At 53.4% G+C, this 17,124-nt stretch overlaps 1 protein-coding gene across 5 annotated transcripts in view; it reads left to right on the top strand.

Moving 5' to 3' along the window:
* ARHGAP22 (Rho GTPase activating protein 22) overlaps positions 1-10,247 on the top strand; it is a 136,214-nt gene extending 125,967 nt beyond the window's left edge. For all 5 annotated transcript variants that reach the window (XM_072806372.1, XM_072806374.1, XM_072806373.1 and 2 more), the window contains 5 exons: positions 1,837-1,969; positions 2,842-2,915; positions 3,546-3,667; positions 5,065-5,950; positions 9,716-10,247. In XM_072806372.1, coding sequence (XP_072662473.1) covers positions 1,837-1,969; positions 2,842-2,915; positions 3,546-3,667; positions 5,065-5,950; positions 9,716-9,944 — 1,444 coding nt within the window. In that variant the 3' untranslated portion in view covers positions 9,945-10,247. The remainder of the gene's footprint in view (positions 1-1,836; positions 1,970-2,841; positions 2,916-3,545; positions 3,668-5,064; positions 5,951-9,715) is intronic.
* Positions 10,248-17,124: the final 6,877 nt, after the last annotated feature.

Consider the following 17,124-nt stretch of genomic DNA (forward strand, 5'->3'; position numbering starts at 1 on the left):
GTCAACTTAACTTAGGAGCCCAGGGAGGGCTATGACCAGGGAGGTGGCTCCCTGGGGCCTCTTCTCCCAGACAGGACCCCACCCGTCACAGAGTAGTTTTCATAGAAAGTTCTTCCTGCATCAAGCCAGCCTTGGCCTCTGTTGGAGCATCTCAGCTCTGCCTTCACAGTCACAGATAAGCCCATGGGTTCCTGCTGGCAGCCCTGGCCTTCCCAGCCCTTGTCTTGGGGCAGAACACCCTCAGTCCCTCCAGCCTCTACCAGGACCCATCACTGCAGTGGGCAAGTCTGTCAATAGATGTAGAGCTTGGGACTGCCCCCATTCTGAGGGGAGGTCTGCCCTTAGGAAAGAAGAGATACCAAGGAATGGAAGTGTTATCCAACAGGTGGAGAAACTAAGGCTCTCGGGTTAGCTCCCTCTGTCTGAGTCCCGCCCACAGAAAGGGCAGAAGCTGATTGGGACCCCTGAGCTGTCCTCCCTGCCTGTGCACCCAGCCCCCTTCCACCACATGCTGTGAGCCTGGTCCTGGGGGAGTGAGCGGGACAGGTGACAGCACCTGCCTTAGTGGGGCTCTCAGTCTGGTGGGCATCCACAGAGCTGTGGGCTGCAGAACATTCTCCTTGGGTGCTGGGATAGGGTGCCTGGATTCAGGGCAGGTGTGTGTAGCGGGAGAGGATGGTGAGGAGGGCGTGGTTCAAGGAGTACCAAGAAAAAGCCTTAAGCCACTGTTTAAAAGGAAAGCTCTGCAGTGAGTAGGGAAAGAAGGAGAGGATGAGGAAGTGTGTTTCTAGGCAGGGAGGAAAGAAGGGGAGACAGAATGCTGGGCCAGACTCCCTAGACCAGGGTAGGGCAGAGGATCTGGCTACAGGAACCTGGGGGGCAGAAGGCTGTGGACTGGGGCTGCGGACCCCGGCTGTGGGCCAGGCCTCCCAGGCCCAGGAGTACTGAAAGCTGAGGGCATAGAGGAGGAGCCAGGGTGGGGCTCCAGCTTGAGAAGCCAGAAGGGACCCTAGGGCTTAACTCAGCAAGACCAGCTGTGGACAGCCAAGGCCAGGTGGCACCTTAAGGGCACAGCCGCATTCTCTTGGCCCCAGCCTCATCTTTCCTGAGTTCCTGCCATGAGGAAGATGCAGGCTCAGGGTTTAAATCCAGGGCCCTAGAAAAACATGAAATACCTAGTGCCCAGGTCCATCCAGGAAGGCAAGCTTAGAGGAGGTGCCAAGACCCCAGTTCAGAACCTGAACCCAGAGGCCAATAGGCCCAGGGCTGCTGCTCTTCACTGGGGGAAAGCCAGCTTGGGCAAATCCAAGCTGGGGAGCAGAAAACTGGGGCCTCCGAGTAGACACACAGAGCACTGGGGCGCTGGAAATAGGGTGATGAACATAGACGCCCAGGGTCTATAATGTGCCTAAGAGCCCAGAGGCTGAGAGGGAGGGCCCGACCTCTGAGCTGCCTGGGCCCTAGTGGCCAGGGCTCAGGGACGCCTACTCTTTCCAGGAGTTCAGCAGGCTAGCATGCCAGGTGCCTTTGCCATGGCCCCTCCCCTTACACTGTGGGCCAGCCTGGGGGTGGGGAGAGAGCAAGCTCAGGCTTCCCATCACCCAGTGCCTGCTTAGAGCGGAGCAGCTCTCATGTTGCCCTGCAGAGGACCCCAGAGGGACCACCAGGCCAGCAGAAAGGGGCCCTTCACTCCTGCCGGTTTCCTGGCTCACTGTACACACACAAACACACACGGACAGGAGAGCAGAGGCTGCCCCTGGGGGAGTGGCACAAGGTGCTGGCCACCCCTGGGGTTCCCTGGTGTCCCAGGCCTCATGCATGTCCCCCTGCCCACAGCACAACAGACGTGCACACGGTGGCCTCTCTGTTGAAGCTCTACCTGCGGGAGCTCCCTGAGCCCGTGGTCCCCTTCGCCAGGTATGAAGACTTCCTTAGCTGTGCCCAGCTGCTCACCAAGGACGAGGGGGAGGTCAGTAGCTCCTGGGGCCCATTCTGGGAAGCGGGTCTGCTGGGAGGCGGGTGTATGGAGCAGGGCACAAACTGACTTTCCTGGCCCATAGATCCTGGCCCACAGCCTGCTCTGTAAGATGGGAGGTCATGAACCTCCTGCTCTGTGAAGGGGGGCCTGGAACATCCTGCTGTCTGCATGTTGTGGGTGGGGGGCAGCTCTGAATGGAGGGGGCTGAGAGCATCCCCTGTCTGCATACGGTCCTCTCTGTGTGCAGACCTCAGTCTCTGGGAAGGACAGGCCGAGTTCCCGTCATGGTTCTGGGTGCCTGGGGCCCAGGTCTGGACCCCCACACAGTAGGGACTCCTCCTACTACCCACCTCAACCTTAGGCTACCCAGGCCAGCCATTGGGTTCAGAAACCACCAGACCCTTCATCTATTTATATCCTGTCTCCTCCCAAAAGAATTTGAGACTACTTCCAGGACAGAGGGCTCCCAGCCTACCATCACCCTCTCCTGCAGGTGCCTTTGGCTGGGCAGGGACTATATGCTGAACTTCTGGCCCTGTGGGAGATGAGGGGTCTTTACCTGGCAAATATTTGTGTCTCCATAAATGTGCTGAGCCCTGGCCCTGCCATTCCTCTTTAGCCCTGCAGAGGCATACCCTTCACATCAGTTCTCCAGAGTAAATCGGCTCCCACAAGATGTCACAAGCCTAGCCTCGCTGCTCCTCTGAGGGAGATGGAGGTGGTGGCACCTTCTGGTCCCCTGAGGCTTGGCTACAGGTCTGGACTCTGATTCCTGCCCCTGCTCCCAGCCCTCCCTCCAGCAAAAGGGCCTTGGAGTCTCCTTGCTGGCCTTTGAAATGCTCTTTTTCTCTTTCAATCCCAAGGGGACTCTGGAGTTGGCTAAACAAGTGAGCAGCCTTCCCCTGGCCAACTACAACCTGCTCAGATATATCTGCAAGTAAGTGAGTAGGGGCAGAGAGCTTCCCTTCCTGCACTTTGGCTCAGTTCCCTTTACAGAGGGGCCCCGGTCATTCTCACACCCCACACCCACCCTCCCCAGGTGTTGCTGGAGCCAGTGAGGGGCATAAAGAACACAGCCCCTATGCCCATGGAGCTGACACTCCCCATGGGAGCAGGTGGTGTTCGATAGTTTCCGGCGCATCATTTCTGAAGAGGAGAGATGCACCCTCTGTCCCTGGAGTCCTCTCTGGGTGCCTGTCCCTGTCCCCTCCCTTCAGGGGTCAGCCTCCTGAGCACAACGGCCTAGGCCCAGGTGCTGGGAGCGGGCATGCGTGTGGCCCTCATCTAGCGCCATGCCTGAGGGCTCTGGGCCTTCTGGGGCATCTGCCCCCACTGCAGGCAGGAGAGTCCTGTGTCCTCCCTTGTCCCATTGGCCTCTGCTCTGGATGGCCGCCTCCTGCCCCACAGAGGGGGAAGCTCTGCCCTCTTCTGAGTTTGGCAGGGCAGCTGGCTATGCCTGGCAGCTTGCGGATACCCTTGGATGTGGCTGCGCATGGGCCCGGCAACTCCCAGCGGATCTGGCATCAGCGTTTGCTTCTCTGCCAGCTGCTTCTTCCTTACTGTACAGGTTTCTGGATGAAGTTCAGTCCCACTCAAATGTCAACAAGATGAGCGTCCAGAACCTGGCAACTGTTTTTGGACCTAATATACTTCGGCCACAGATAGAAGACCCAGTAACCATCATGGAAGGTAACGGTGGAGGTGTGCACGGCGGTACCGGGTGCTGCCTGGGTCTGGCCTCCCCTCAGTCCCAGGCGTGTCCTCAGAAGCATCACCCTACATCAGTCCAGCCCAGGGCCCAGCCGGTAGGAAGGGGCTGTGTCCCGGGGACCTGGCAGGAGCCTCTAGACCTCCTCACCACCCCCTCCCCAACCCCATGGGGTCCAGCTATAAAAGCAGAAGGAACTTTGGCCTGTGGATGGGGTCCTTGGGAGCAATTAGAATGGCAGGAGAGGCTGGGGTGGGGGAAAGAGGTCAGCTCCCTTGTCCTTAAATAAACAATGATGTTTTTGTTTCCCTTAAGTAAATGTTATTTAGTTGTCGCTGGCTCCCAGATGTCAGAGCCATTCCCTGGGGGGAGATAATAATAATAGTGATAAAAAATAGCAATAGCAGCTGCTTGGCATTCTTGGGGTGGCACGCTTGCTCAGATCTCCCTGGGACTGTTGAGCCCACTCTCTCACGTTGAGCTCCCAGGTTCTGGGCCTGCCAGGCTGAACAAATGGCCAACAGCAAACACCGAGTTCCTGCTTCACCCATTTTTGTGGCCTAAGGATTCCTTATGTTTTCCAGGACCCTTATAAGGTTACCCCTAGTGGGAGGGCCCACCCGACCACCCCTCCTTCCTTATCACCTGAAAACCTTCCCAGTCTCTGGTCTTTAGTGGAGGGTAATAGGAGGGAACACGGCAAGCAGATAGGTACCATGGTTCCACTGTACTGCTCCCCTTTCATTGCGGACCCCCAAGCCCCTGTGTCAGGCACTACAGGCTGCATCTCAGGGGCTGTGGCCTGGAGAAGAGGTATTGTGTGTGTGTGTGTGTGTGTGTGTGTGTGACAGAGAGAGGGAGAGAGAGAGGGAGAGCATGCAGGGGGAGGCAAGGGCAGGTTGTGCATGTTGGGGGCTGCATACATTCATTTGTGAGTTGTGACCGTGTGGATGTGGGATTGTGTGTGTGTGTGTAAGACATCTCTGTCCCTGTCCCAGAGCCTTGTGCCCCCCCAGAATGTGGCCAGCCAGGCACAGCCCTCATTGGCAGTACAGGGGACTGACGTGGTACAGCTGAGAAGGCTGTGGCGTCTAGGTCCTGCTGCTGGCCCGCCCTGCAGCCTCGCTGGGCACAGTGCCCGCCTCTCCCCACACCTGGCCGGGCGGCACAGCGCCTCCTCTGTGTCCAAGGAAGGGGATCCGCGGGCAGGATTCTTCGGGCCGTCTGGGTCTGGAGGACGTGGTGGCCGTCCTTTCCTCTGGAGAGGCAGACGGCGAGCTCCTGCTCCTCTCTTGAGGGGCACCCCAGGCTGGGTGTGGTCTAGAGAGCCCGGACTTAAGGCGGCCGCAGCCAGGCCTTCTCACTGTCCTCCTGGCAGGCACTTCTCTGGTCCAGCACCTGATGACTGTCCTGATCCACAGACACGGCCAATTGTTCGCTGCGAGGGCCGAGGAAGGACTGGCCGCCCCGCGTGGGGGCCCACCGTGCGCCGTGAGCTGGGGCTCTGGGGAGGTCCCGGGGGGTGCCCCGCCGGAACCCGGCAGCCCCGGCACCCCAGGCCTGCCGTCGCACAGGACCTCATCTCCGGATGGGGCCACCGTGGCGGCGCTATCCAGGACCTCTCCTACGGGCCTGGGTGGCCGAGGCAGCCCTGTCGCCACCAGCCCTGGGAAGAGGGTGCAGACTCTGCCCAGCTGGAAGTCCTCCTCCCGGCAGTCGGGGTCCCGTCCGGGGAGCCCGAAGGGGGGCGCCTCATCCCTGGAGGGGCCCATCATCTCCGGAGGGAACCGGCTCGCGGACGGGCTGTCCTCTCTGCGCGGCCCCCGCCGGGCCTCTGCGGGAGAGCGGCTCAAGGGCTGCAGCTCTGCGCAGAGACTGTCCACCTACGACAACGTGCCCCCGCCCGGCGGCCCGGCTCCCGGCACGGCCTGGTCGGGGGCCTCCTCTGACGAGGCGGCGGCCGGGGGCTCGGTGGGCAGCTGCGCGGCCTGCGGGGCCAGCGCCTCGGCCGCCCGCAGCTCCCCGCACGCCGAGGGGGCCCCCGAGCCCCGCGCCGCCGCCAGCAGCAGGGGGGACCGCCGGGCTCCGGAGCTGGGCCGTGGCCGGGACGAGGCGGGCGCCCGCGGCGGCGGCGGCGAGCCCAGCGACCCAGGCGGCCCGACCCAGGACTACGCCCGCTGCTCCGAGGCTCTCCGGGGCCTGGTCGCGGAGCTCAGGGCACAGCTGTGCCGGCAGAGGACCGAGTACGACACGAGTATCAAAAGGTAAAGGGCTGCGGCCCCGGGGCGAGTGCGAGGCTGGCGCCCCCGGGCCGGGCAGGGCCCTCGTGGTCGTTGGCCTCCGGTCGCGCCTCCGGTTCTGAGAGAAAGCCTCCGCGAGGCGAGGCTCAGAGCAGCCGGCCCCTGGAAGCCTCTTTTCTGGGGGAAGCCCCCAGGACAGGGCTGGGAATGGAGGGGCAGGGTCCTCTGTCTGCAGCAGCTCGGGAGCCACAGGGCCGGGCGTGCACTCAGAGCTCCACAACGCCTGCCGCCTGCCGAGGGAGCCAGCGAGTCACAGCCTCCGCCTGCGCTGCTCAGAGCACCTTTACCACAGAGACGCAGCATGGGAGTCCCCGTGTGGCCTTCAGGCAGGAGGCGGGCCCCCTGAGGTGTGCATGGACCCCAGGAAGTGCCCGCATGCACTGGTGTCCTCGCTGGCTGACCGTGGTTGGGCCTGATATGCAATGAGGGCTCCTTCCAGGATTCTAAGTCCAATTTCCCATGAGGAGGGAGCTGGCTGTGCTGAGCCCTGCCCTCCTACCTTCCCTGGCCACAGGAGGATGCCTTGTGCCACATGCTGAGCCTTGCAAGCTTGTTCACAGATGGCCCTAGTTTGATCCTTCCAGCCTCCCTGGGAGGAAGGTGTTTTCCAGCTCTGAGGCACCAGGTTCTCCAAGGTTACCAGCAGGGCCTGCACTGGCCAGTGTGCAGTGCTTCCGCCACCATCTCAGGCTTCCATCCCTGGCCCCAGCTATCTGACCTATAAATCAGGCCCCACCCACTGGCAGAAGGTGTTAGTGGGCTCTGAGGTCCTCTTTTCCCCATCAGACAGTGGAGGTAGAGGGGGGTTCCTGCTCCTAACTCTGAGCCTGATATTTCTAAGGGAGTAGGAGTGGCAGCATTTGGTCTTTTTGTTCTGCAGGAGGTCAGGTCAGGGAGGGTCATGGCAGGTGATACCTGAGCCAGGAGTTGCAGGACCAGTAGGAATGGGCTGAGCAAGGAGGAGGAAAGACACCACATGAGTAAAACTGAGGTATACAGTTAGGTGGAAACCTCACAAATGTGAGCATTGGGTTGGAATTTACCAGGCAGAGGGAACAGTGGAACATCCTGCAGATACAGAGGAAGATGATGACAGACCTGAAGATGAGCTCACAGACAAAAACTACAGAATACATGGGAAATGTTACTAGGTGAAGGCTGTCCTCACATAGCCTCAGAGGAAGTCAGAACCAACTTCTCACTTCCTTAGCTATTTGTGGACCAACTTGAGCTTCTAGTTCTTTGACCTGCTAAGAAGCTTGACTTCTCAGGGGAAAATGCAGTGTTGTTTCATGGAGGGCTCTGGATAAGACTGCCTAGGGCTAGGTCCCTGTCCACTGTGTATTGGCCGAGCATCCCAGGCAGGCTCTCTGACCCCAGTGTGTACTGGCCAAGTGTCTGCCTGGGCAGGCTCTCTGGGCTCCGGTGACCTCACCCATTTGTCATGAGGATTAAGTGCCACAGTAGATGAGAGTGTTCAGCACAGGACCTGGTGCATCCAGAGTGCTCAGGAAGCTTTTGCTGCTCACATAACCTCCTGCTTCATGGGTTGGAGATAAGCTAAAGCTCTCAGAGGCAAAGGGGTGGAAGGAACAGCCCTTGTAGCATCCTCACTAGGTCATGTTGTCATCCTGATTGGAGGGGTGGTCTAGGGAGAGAAGAGTCTGTGTGAGCGTAAGAAAGACTGGAGCCTCACCAGTGGGTCTTTGGGGAATACGGCTGCACATATGGAGTCAGTCAGCACTGGGTCTGTCTAGTGGTTTGGGAGAAACCAGCTTTCTGCCCTGCCTCCCAGGACTCAGAACCCTTCCCCTGTGCCAAATCCTGTATTCCCAAAGAGAATCCACTGAGTGTCTGTGATGTGCAGATACTGTACTAGACACAGGGGACACAAGCCAAGACCAAAACTGATCAAAACCTTTGCCCTCATTCTTAATTTGGTGGTGCTTGGGAGTTGGGGGTGGAGAGAGACTGTAAGCAAGATAGATTTTAAAAATGCATGGTGTGTTAGAAGGTTAGATAAAGGAAGAGAACACAGCAGGGTGAAGGGAAGGGGGGCATGGGGAGTGAGGGTCGGAAGGCAATGCTGGGATAGAGGGAAGGCCAGGTGCAGAAGCCCGGGGGTTGTGGCCAGGAGAGGCAGGTAGAAGAGAGTGGGGACGAGGGGAGTGTGAGAAAGGGGGTCGAGGGCACAGGGTGGGGCTCCAGGCTAGACATGTGGGTATCATGGACCTAAGGGGCAGCAGTCGAGATGGGGAGAAGAGCCAGATTATCAATGTATTTGGAAGTTTTTCCTAATTGGTCCGATGTGGGGGTGAAAGAACTGACTTAAGGGACAATATTTTGTCTTGGCGGAGTAACTGGAAGAAGATGTTCACTGAGTGGGACACCAGGGCTGCAGAAGTGGCTTGGAGAAGGATCAGGAGCTATCTGTGGACCTGTTAAGGTGCAGTGCTTATGAGGTTTCTGAGTGGAGTTGAGGGAGATGGAGGCTGTGAGGGGTTGCCAGCGTGTAAATGATGCTTTGAGTCTGGAGACTGGGTGAGGTCATACGAAGACCCACATAGAGAAGCAGACGGGTAGCCCAGGCCTGAGCTTGAGAGCACCAGGGCAGAGGAATGAGCAATGAGGGGTCTGTGGAGAGGTTCTTCTGATGGCATGTCTTGTGCTCCCCAGACGGAGGGCTGGGGTGCAGGGAGCTTTCCTGCCTTCTTCGTGCTTTGTGTTCAATGCTTGAGGGTGGAGGCCTGGGCTTCCTCCTGGACAGGCTGGGGAATGGATATTTACTCCACGTACAAGTAACAGGTGTTGTGCTGTGTGCTCCTGGTTCTTCTTCGTCCATAGTAGCGGTAGCTCTTGGGGGGAGGGTTGGCACCTGTATTTTTTCAGAAAAGACACCAGAACTCAGAGCAGCCCATGTTGCTTCATAAATAGCCAGCCTGGGGCTCACACTGCCGTATGTTGGCTCCCAGGGGCTGGGCTCAGCGTGCCCCAGAGGCCTCATAGGATGTAGTCATCTGGTCGAAAAGACGGATGGGCCAACCTTGGCACAGCATGGTGTCAACATCCGTAGCAGCATGTCTGCGGTGGCATAAGAAACACTAATGTGGCCTCCTGGGGAGGATCCAGAGAAGTATCACCGAGGGTGAGACATCTGAGCTGGGGCATGAAGGACAAGGAAGAGTGGAGGTGACAACCCTAATGGAGTCGCGGTGTCTGGCTGGGACCTGGGGGGCCATGGGAGGTGGGGCAACCAGAGGAAGGCCGGAGCACTAGGAGCCTCGCAGAAGAGCAAAGGCACGGGGACAGTTTCCTACTTCCCTCTCCATTTGGGGACCGGTCCTGTTTTCTGCCAGCCGGCAGTCCATTCCTCTGTGGACGGTTGGCTGGGTGGGAGGGTGGCAGACTTTATATTTTAGCAAGGACTCAGAGAGGTCTCCAGCCTCAAGTGCCAAAGGGCTAGATGCTCACGCTGGCATTTCTGGATCACAGGCTGAGGGGAGGTCCCCTGGGGGTGAGGCCTGTTGGCTTGAGGGTCAGTGCCAGGGTCCTGTGAGGAGCTGATGAGGCCTACAGGGCCCATCCCAGAGCCAGGTCTCAGCTTGTGCTCATCTTTCACCACCATGGGCCGCCTGACCAGCTCCTTTGGAAGGAGTGCATGCAGGTACATGTTTCCTGAAACCCAGCCAGCCAAAGGCTAAATCAGTGTCTTTCTTCTTCATTTTAAAGACTTGAAGAAGGTAGTGCCAGCCTGAGGAAACAAATGTCACGGCTAGAAGAAGAACTGGACCAAGAAAGGAAAAAGCACACAATGCTGGAAATAAAGCTGAGGAACTCAGAGCGGGCACGGGAAGATGCAGAGAAGAGGAACCAGCTGCTGCAGAAGGAAATGGAGGAGTTTTTTTCAACCTTGGGAAGCCTGACTGTTGGGGCAAAAGGTGACAAAGCCCAAAAGTGAAGATGTGGAAAGAGCTCCCTCCCACAGCAGTGCTTGCCTGCCTCAGGAGGAGCCACAAACCCCTGCAGCTTGGACCTGGGCTTCAGGGGTGCCAGGAGCTCTGGAGCCAGTGGAGAGAGGAGTCCTGACACCCCCAGGGGGACTGTTGGGAGCCCAAGCCCCATGTGGGATCTGGATGCTGCTCCGACCATGCAGGGCCTGGTAGGTGTCAGAGGGGACAATCCCGTGACCACCAAAGCACCTGGGATCAGAGTAGCCCACTGGGAACATTTTGCATTCTTTATTAAATTTGCTGTCATGGCACGATGTCTGGATGCCTGACTCCTTTATGGTCATGCAGAATGGGTGTTACCAAGTTGCTCACAGAGTCGGAAGTCCTCGGGGTGTCCCACAGTGGAATGGCCTTACGAAGCTCTGAGGAATACCCAGTGTGATCACAGTCACTGAAGCTGGATTGATGCAAATCTACGTTTTGCTCCATACTCCCTGTGCCCAGGGCAGGACAGTTTTCCTGTCAGTTCTTCCTTCCCCCGCTGAGCCACCTGGGCCTGTGCAGCTGGCAGCTGGTCTGGAATTCCTCACAAGCCTTCCACCATGGCCTGCTTGCTTTTGCTTCACCCCATATCTGCTCCAGGGCTAGAGCCTATGAGGCAGAGCTCAGCATGGCACTGTACAGCTCACTTCTGCACCTGGGTCTGTGCGGGGGAGCAAGGCATGTGTACAAAGGAAAAGGGAGCCATGGGGATGGGACGTGCCGGTTCTCTGTCCTCCCGGGGCCCCACGAGCTGGGCCCTGTTTCTCTCCACACTTCCCTCGGGCTAGTACTAGTCCCGCTCCCTTCCATGCCCATTTTACCTTCCTTCTCCAGCTCATCCCCAGACTTGGGTCAGCTCCATTAGGCCAGACCCTATAAGAAAGTCTACCTGGCCACCACAGCACATGTACTGGCCTGGGCCAGAGCTCCTAGGGTTGGGATTTAGGGAGCAACAAAGGAGTGGCCTCAGAGCAGACTGGGCTGGTGTTCCTTCACTTGCTCCTGCTCATAGTGTCCTTACCTATCACCTCTTGCTACCCTGAACACTAAAGTGCCCCAATTTCTGATCACTATCTCGGGAAAAGTCCCTCAGGCCCAACCATCCATCTACCTACAGTCAAGTATACACTGTTGCACTGATGCTTTAAATGCCAGGCTATTGGTGCTTCCAAGAAGAGCTGGCTTCATACCGTGAGGTATAAGCCCACATGCCCAAGTTGGCTAGTAACTTCCATAGCGGTGAGGCAGGCTGACCACAGGCCACCTGTGGTCTTACCAACCAGGAAGCCAGATGCCTGCCAAGGGCACCCAGCAGCATCAGCCATCAAGAGTTCTCTTGGGGAACTGTGAGGAGGGAGGGGGTCAGTGGAGACCAATACCCAGATCTACTGTCAGGCAATCTACTAGCAGATGATTTGGGTGACCGGCTTCCCCAGAAGGTAAAATATTGCTCTCCTCTCTATTCAAGGAGAAAGAGAAAGAAATTGAAGGGACTGATTCCTCAACAAGATAGGAGTTGGCCCCATCTCAGGGGAGAAACTGAGGCTAGGACAAGATCAGTGGGAACACCCGTGTATTCTCATGGTCCTGGGATCCCTTACCACAGTCCCGGGATTCTGCCCACATTGACTTGGAGAGGAACACTGCTAGGCTATCAAAGGAGCGGGAAGACAAAAGGGGTTTCACATGATGAAAAGGAAGGTTGCCAGGCTGCTTTCAGCCCTTCAGACTGGCAAGGCTCAGCTTCCAGCCGAGGCCAAAACCAGCTCATGAACCCTGTCTGCCACCTGCTGGTGGAAGTAGGATCTGCAAGTGCGATTCTTCTCTGAAAATCAGCCAACATCCAGTAGAAGTTCTGTCCTCCAGTTCTCACTTAACCAGCACTTTCCATTCGATTTGTAAAGCCTATGGCCTTCTGCCTGTAAAGCACACTCAGCACCAGGGCCGATGGGCTTTGGCCCAGTTCTCTGTCTCTATCCACTCAGGTTCTCCCTGAGTTAATTTCAACAACCTATTTCCAAACTGTTTCAAGTTGTACCTATTTAGTGTAATGACAGCATTTCATATTAAGCAAACCAATGAGTTACGAATGTGAAAACATAAGAAATTAATGTTTTGAAGACTCCTGATTTTTTTTGGATGCTTTAGAAAGAGAAAAGGTAAGTTGCAAAAAAAATTGTTGAATTATGGATAAATCAACCATGCAATAGTTGAAAATTAGCAAAAATCTAGCATTCTGCTCTCAGATTACTTCAGAAGTGTCTTAAAATGTGTGTTTTGCTTTTAAAACCAAAACTGGAAATTATAAGTGTCATACTCAAAAACAAAAAAAGAATTGGTTTAATAAGACTCACAAAAGTTTTTTTTTTTAAGAGTAGTTTTTAGCGTGTGTGTGAGAGAGAGACAGACAGACAGACATTCCTTATTTTAGCTGGCTGTTGAATACTGGACTAGGCATAACCACTGCATACTCCACACTGTTAAAAGGGCTTTGGAATGGAGTCCATGTATCCTTGTTCCCAGGCCTGTGGACAGTAAATGGAGTCACTAACAGTAACAACATGTTTCACTGACTCCCTTTCCTTTTGATTCAGGGCCCCAGCCCCCTGGAAAGGTCTCCCAATATCCTATGTGGTGCTGTCATAAAGGAACAATTTCTAATTTATATGACCTCACAGCTAAGTAGATATGATAGTGTTACTGCCTCTTACACCCTTGTATCCACCAAGAGCCACCACCTTTGCCAGAAATCTCTGCCCTTCCTACTAAGCCCACTGCTACCACTTCCATACTCCAAGAAGCCCTGTGACAGCTGGACTTAGGAGGTGCCAAAATTGTATTGTGGTTGGTAAGAAAGGAGAGATAAAACCACAGAAAGCTTCTTGGCATAAAACAAAGAACTTGGGCCAGTTCTGTGCAGCTGGAAGACACTGGGGAAGTTCAGCTGTGTGGGTCTCTGTTCCTTCATGTCTAAAATGAGGATAACCTCAGAGAATGGTTGCTGTGCCAGCAAGTCTAAGCACCTTACATGTGATTAGGTGACATTATTTTCTGTACTGTTAGAACCTAGTACTTTGGAAGCACAGAGAAGTTAAGGACCTGGACCACAACCATACACAAGTCGGTGAAGGAGTCAGGCTCCCATCCCAGGGAGTCTTTTTTTTTTTTTTTTTTAATTATTTATTTATTTATGATAGTCACACACAGAGAGAGAGAGAGAGAGAGAGAGAGAGAGAGAGGCAGAGACACAGGCAGAAGGAGAAGCAGGCTCCATGCACCGGGAGCCTGACGTGGGATTTGATCCCGGGTCTCCAGGATCGCGCCCTGGGCCAAAGGCAGGCGCTAAACCGCTGCGCCACCCAGGGATCCCCCATCCCAGGGAGTCTTAATTAAGAGCCTGTATTCTTAGTTACTCATTCAAATTGAAAAGATGCTGGCTTGAAAGTTTTAAAACATTACACCAATCTTTAATTTAAATGAGGTTTGTGCACAGGATGCAAAATGACTGCTATGAGATCTCTAAATCAGAGGGCAGAGGTCAGGGAAGGCACCCTGATAGATTTGACACCTGAACGGTTTTGTATGCTGATGTGTGTAGCTAGAGCAAAAAAGGTGTGTGTATGTGTGACAGAGAGAGAAACAGAGAAACAGAGGTGGGGGAGGATGGAGCACTAGAGAAGGTGGCAAGGATCTAGTCACAGGGGGTGGGATATGCTATTAGCCTTTATGCTTTAGGAGAGAATTTCCCTGCTGCATATTATGTCCACTGTAGAAATCCACAGGCTTTTCATTTATATGGCGATACAGGGAACAAGACCTAGGTCATGGCTTTCCTAGAATTTATGATGTAAGATAGACCATAAGTTTAAAAAGAAGACAACAGGCCCCAAATGCAGTCATTCAAACTAAGCCACACATCACAGACCCAAGACTTAACAGTTAGAGCTTTCCCAGGAACGAACGGAATCTTAAACCAGTCCATCGGTAATCATCTGGTCAGTACTAGTTAGGTCATCTAGACCCCAACTGTCCCCTGTAAGAAAGTAACCTTACAATAACCAACTTGCTTTTTTCTAATTTCCTGCTCCCTCTGCCTATAGTAATTTTTCATTTTGTACAGCTCCTCCGAGTTCCTTTCTATGTTAGACTCAATTCTGCCCAATATTTATGAATCATTGAATAAAGTCATTAAGATCTCAATTTACAAAAAAAAAAAGACCTAAATTTACTCAGTTGAATTGTGCTTTTTTCCTTTTTTAACAGACATACACATAAAAAAGATACATTCAGATTTTAAGACGTGCTCTAAAAAAAGGGATCCCAGGGCTGCATTTTAGGCAGTTTGGTCCGGAAGTCCTGAGAAGGTGAATCTGAAGACGGAAGGACAGACAGGGCAGCCATGCAACCAGACGGCTGTAGGCAGAAGAAAAAGAGCTGTAGAAGTTTGCATGAGTGATGGCACCAGTGTCGGCATGGTGGGTCACAGGGCAGGAGGCAGGAAAGGCCAGACACTAGAGCCTTGTCACTCAAGGTAGAGTTATTTTAAGGGAGGTAGAAAAGCATTTGAAGGCTTTAAATCAATGGACATGAATTGGCTTGTATCCCAACAAGGCTCTTTGGGCCACTGGTGGAGAGTGGAGAACTTTGGTGGGGGTGACAGGAAGTGGCTGCAGAGAAGCTAGTCCAGGAACTGAGGTCCAGCCCGAGTATAGTAGAGTGACAGGTCAGAAACTAGATAGGAATGGTCTGAAGACTGAATGAGGGATGAAGGGAAGGCACTGTGCCCAGATCAATCTCTACAGAAGTCCTGATGTGAAGAGGAGCAGAAAAATAGGGTAGCAAAGCGAAAGGGGGTGAGAGTGCCTTTTAAGGACGGGAATTACTAGAGCATGTTTGCTGCTAAGAATAATTCAGTAGAGAGGGAAAGATAATGATGAAGAAATGAAGGTGATAATGAGAAGTCTGAAAAAAGATGCAAGAAGGTGGAAGTGTTGGCCTCCGAGACAAGAAGTGGGAGGCCAGAGGCCACAGACTAAACACACACTAAAGTCTTTCAAGAGTCCTGAAAAATGAACATGCTCGCCTTTAAGTAGCAGCCCCGTAACTTACTTGAACAGGAAAACCTTTATTGGCATAGAACTTCTCAGTCTTCCCTCTGTAACCACTGGAGAGCAGAGTGGTTACAAAGTAAACACGGAGTCAGACTGCCCAGATTCAGACCCCCGCCCCACCACAGGTCAGTCAAGGAGCCCTGAGCACATTACTTAGGGTCGCTGTGCCTCAGTTTGAGGGGAGAACAGTTCTTACCAAAGTGGCAAAAACTCTGTGAGCTCATACAAAGCACCGAATGCCTGGCATGGGGTAAGCACTCAATGAATCTTGCTACTAATTCAACAGAGAGCCAGCTAGAATTGGTACTAGTTACTGAGTCACTGAAGGGTTGTAGGAAGGGCAGAGGCAGGATCATTACTTGGGCTGCACCATCTGCCCCTCTACTTCCTCATCTCTGTCTTCCTTTAGAGGTCTCCTGGGGTCATCCTGGTTCCCTTCTCTCATAGTAACCACCTGGGGCTTGGCCGGCCTCATTCTTGATGTGCCCTGCATCCCATCTGTCACTGCTCTTGTGGAGAGTTGGGTATTTGTTTAGGTCTCTAAGGCAGCTGATAATGGATGGAGGGGGGACATATAAGAGTCATCTCAGAAAGCTTGTAAGAAAACCATCTCCCTCATGGTTCTAATTCTATTTGAGAATCACCTTTTCCCTCTCACCTCTTCTGGGAAAACAGGAGCCTCAGAGAGTTTAGGCAACTTGCTGTAGGTGAGGCAACTAGTGTGAAGCCAGGGTTCCACTTTAGGTATCGGAGCCCAAGCTCACACTACTACAGTAATTTCAGAGTGCTATATGTGGTTTCCTTAGGACACATTTTGAGGATCATGAATATTGCATTCCAGAGGACAGAAACAGCATAGATGTAGGCCCTAGCCATTAATTTACCCAGCCCAACATTTATTGAATGCCTACCTCCCAGGCATTACCTAGGAGTTAGGACAGGTTCTTCCATCCAAGGGCTTCCAGAATGAAGCATCTAAAAGAGAACACAGGGTACCCCACAGAACAATATTAAAAGGCAGACAACATGCCTGTCTTATAAGACATTATATCCTGTGGAAAAAAGTGGGAAGTGAACAAATGAATAAAATGAGTTAGCAAGCAAGCACTGGCTATGTGAAAGAAAAAGTCACCGCAGGGAAAGCTCATCAGAGAATTATCTGAGCTAGGTCTTAGGCAATGAGGAGTTAAAATAGGCAAATGCAGGAGTAAGCAACCGAGGCATTGTACACAGAGATGCCATGGTGGAGGTTCAGCTGGAATGAGGTGAACAGTGGGAATGTTACATGAACTAGAACCAAAACAAAATGTTTATCTGTTCTAATTCTTAAAAAAAAAAAAAAAAAAAAAAAAAAAAAAAAGGTGGGGGGATGCCAGGGTGGCTCAGGGCATGATCCTAGAGTCGTGGGATCGAGTCCCATGTTGGGCTCCCTGCATGGAGCCTGCTTCTCCCTCTGCCTATATCTCTACCTCTCTTTGGGTGTCTCTCATGGATAAATAAAATATTTTTAAAATATCAGTATTGGTTTTTGGGGCATTTCTCTCAAATGATGAATTATTACCAACCAAAGGGTGGGACTACTTGGGATATAAAAAATTACTTGAAGGTCAGAGCATACAGAAGTTCTCAGGTGGGAGTCAATACACAATTGCTCCTTTGCTCCTGGATACTTCTCTACATTAAACCATTTCTATTCCTTTCCAAAGTTAAAGTCAGCAATTCCATTTGCTTACACTGATTACTTTTATAAAAGTATATGAAGTCATCATTATAGTAGCCCTGTGAGACCATCTCCCATCCTTATGTGACAAAGAAGCGCCAGGCTCACCAAAATTGAGACTTATCCAAGATTGCCCAAATTCGCCATCTTGAGCTCAGGCTAACCTGGATTCACAGGATTCAATAGGTCCCACCCTCTCTGGAACCTTGTCTTGTCAACACACGTGCTTTTTAGTTCCTCTTTTTTCAGTTGTCTGACCTTTCAGTCTTTTTCCTCAAGACATGTCGTGATTCTCTGTATTTCCTGCCAACTTCT

The sequence above is a fragment of the Canis lupus genome, chromosome 29 (assembly GCF_048164855.1).
Source record: "Canis lupus baileyi chromosome 29, mCanLup2.hap1, whole genome shotgun sequence".
Classification (NCBI taxonomy): Eukaryota; Metazoa; Chordata; class Mammalia; order Carnivora; family Canidae; genus Canis; species Canis lupus.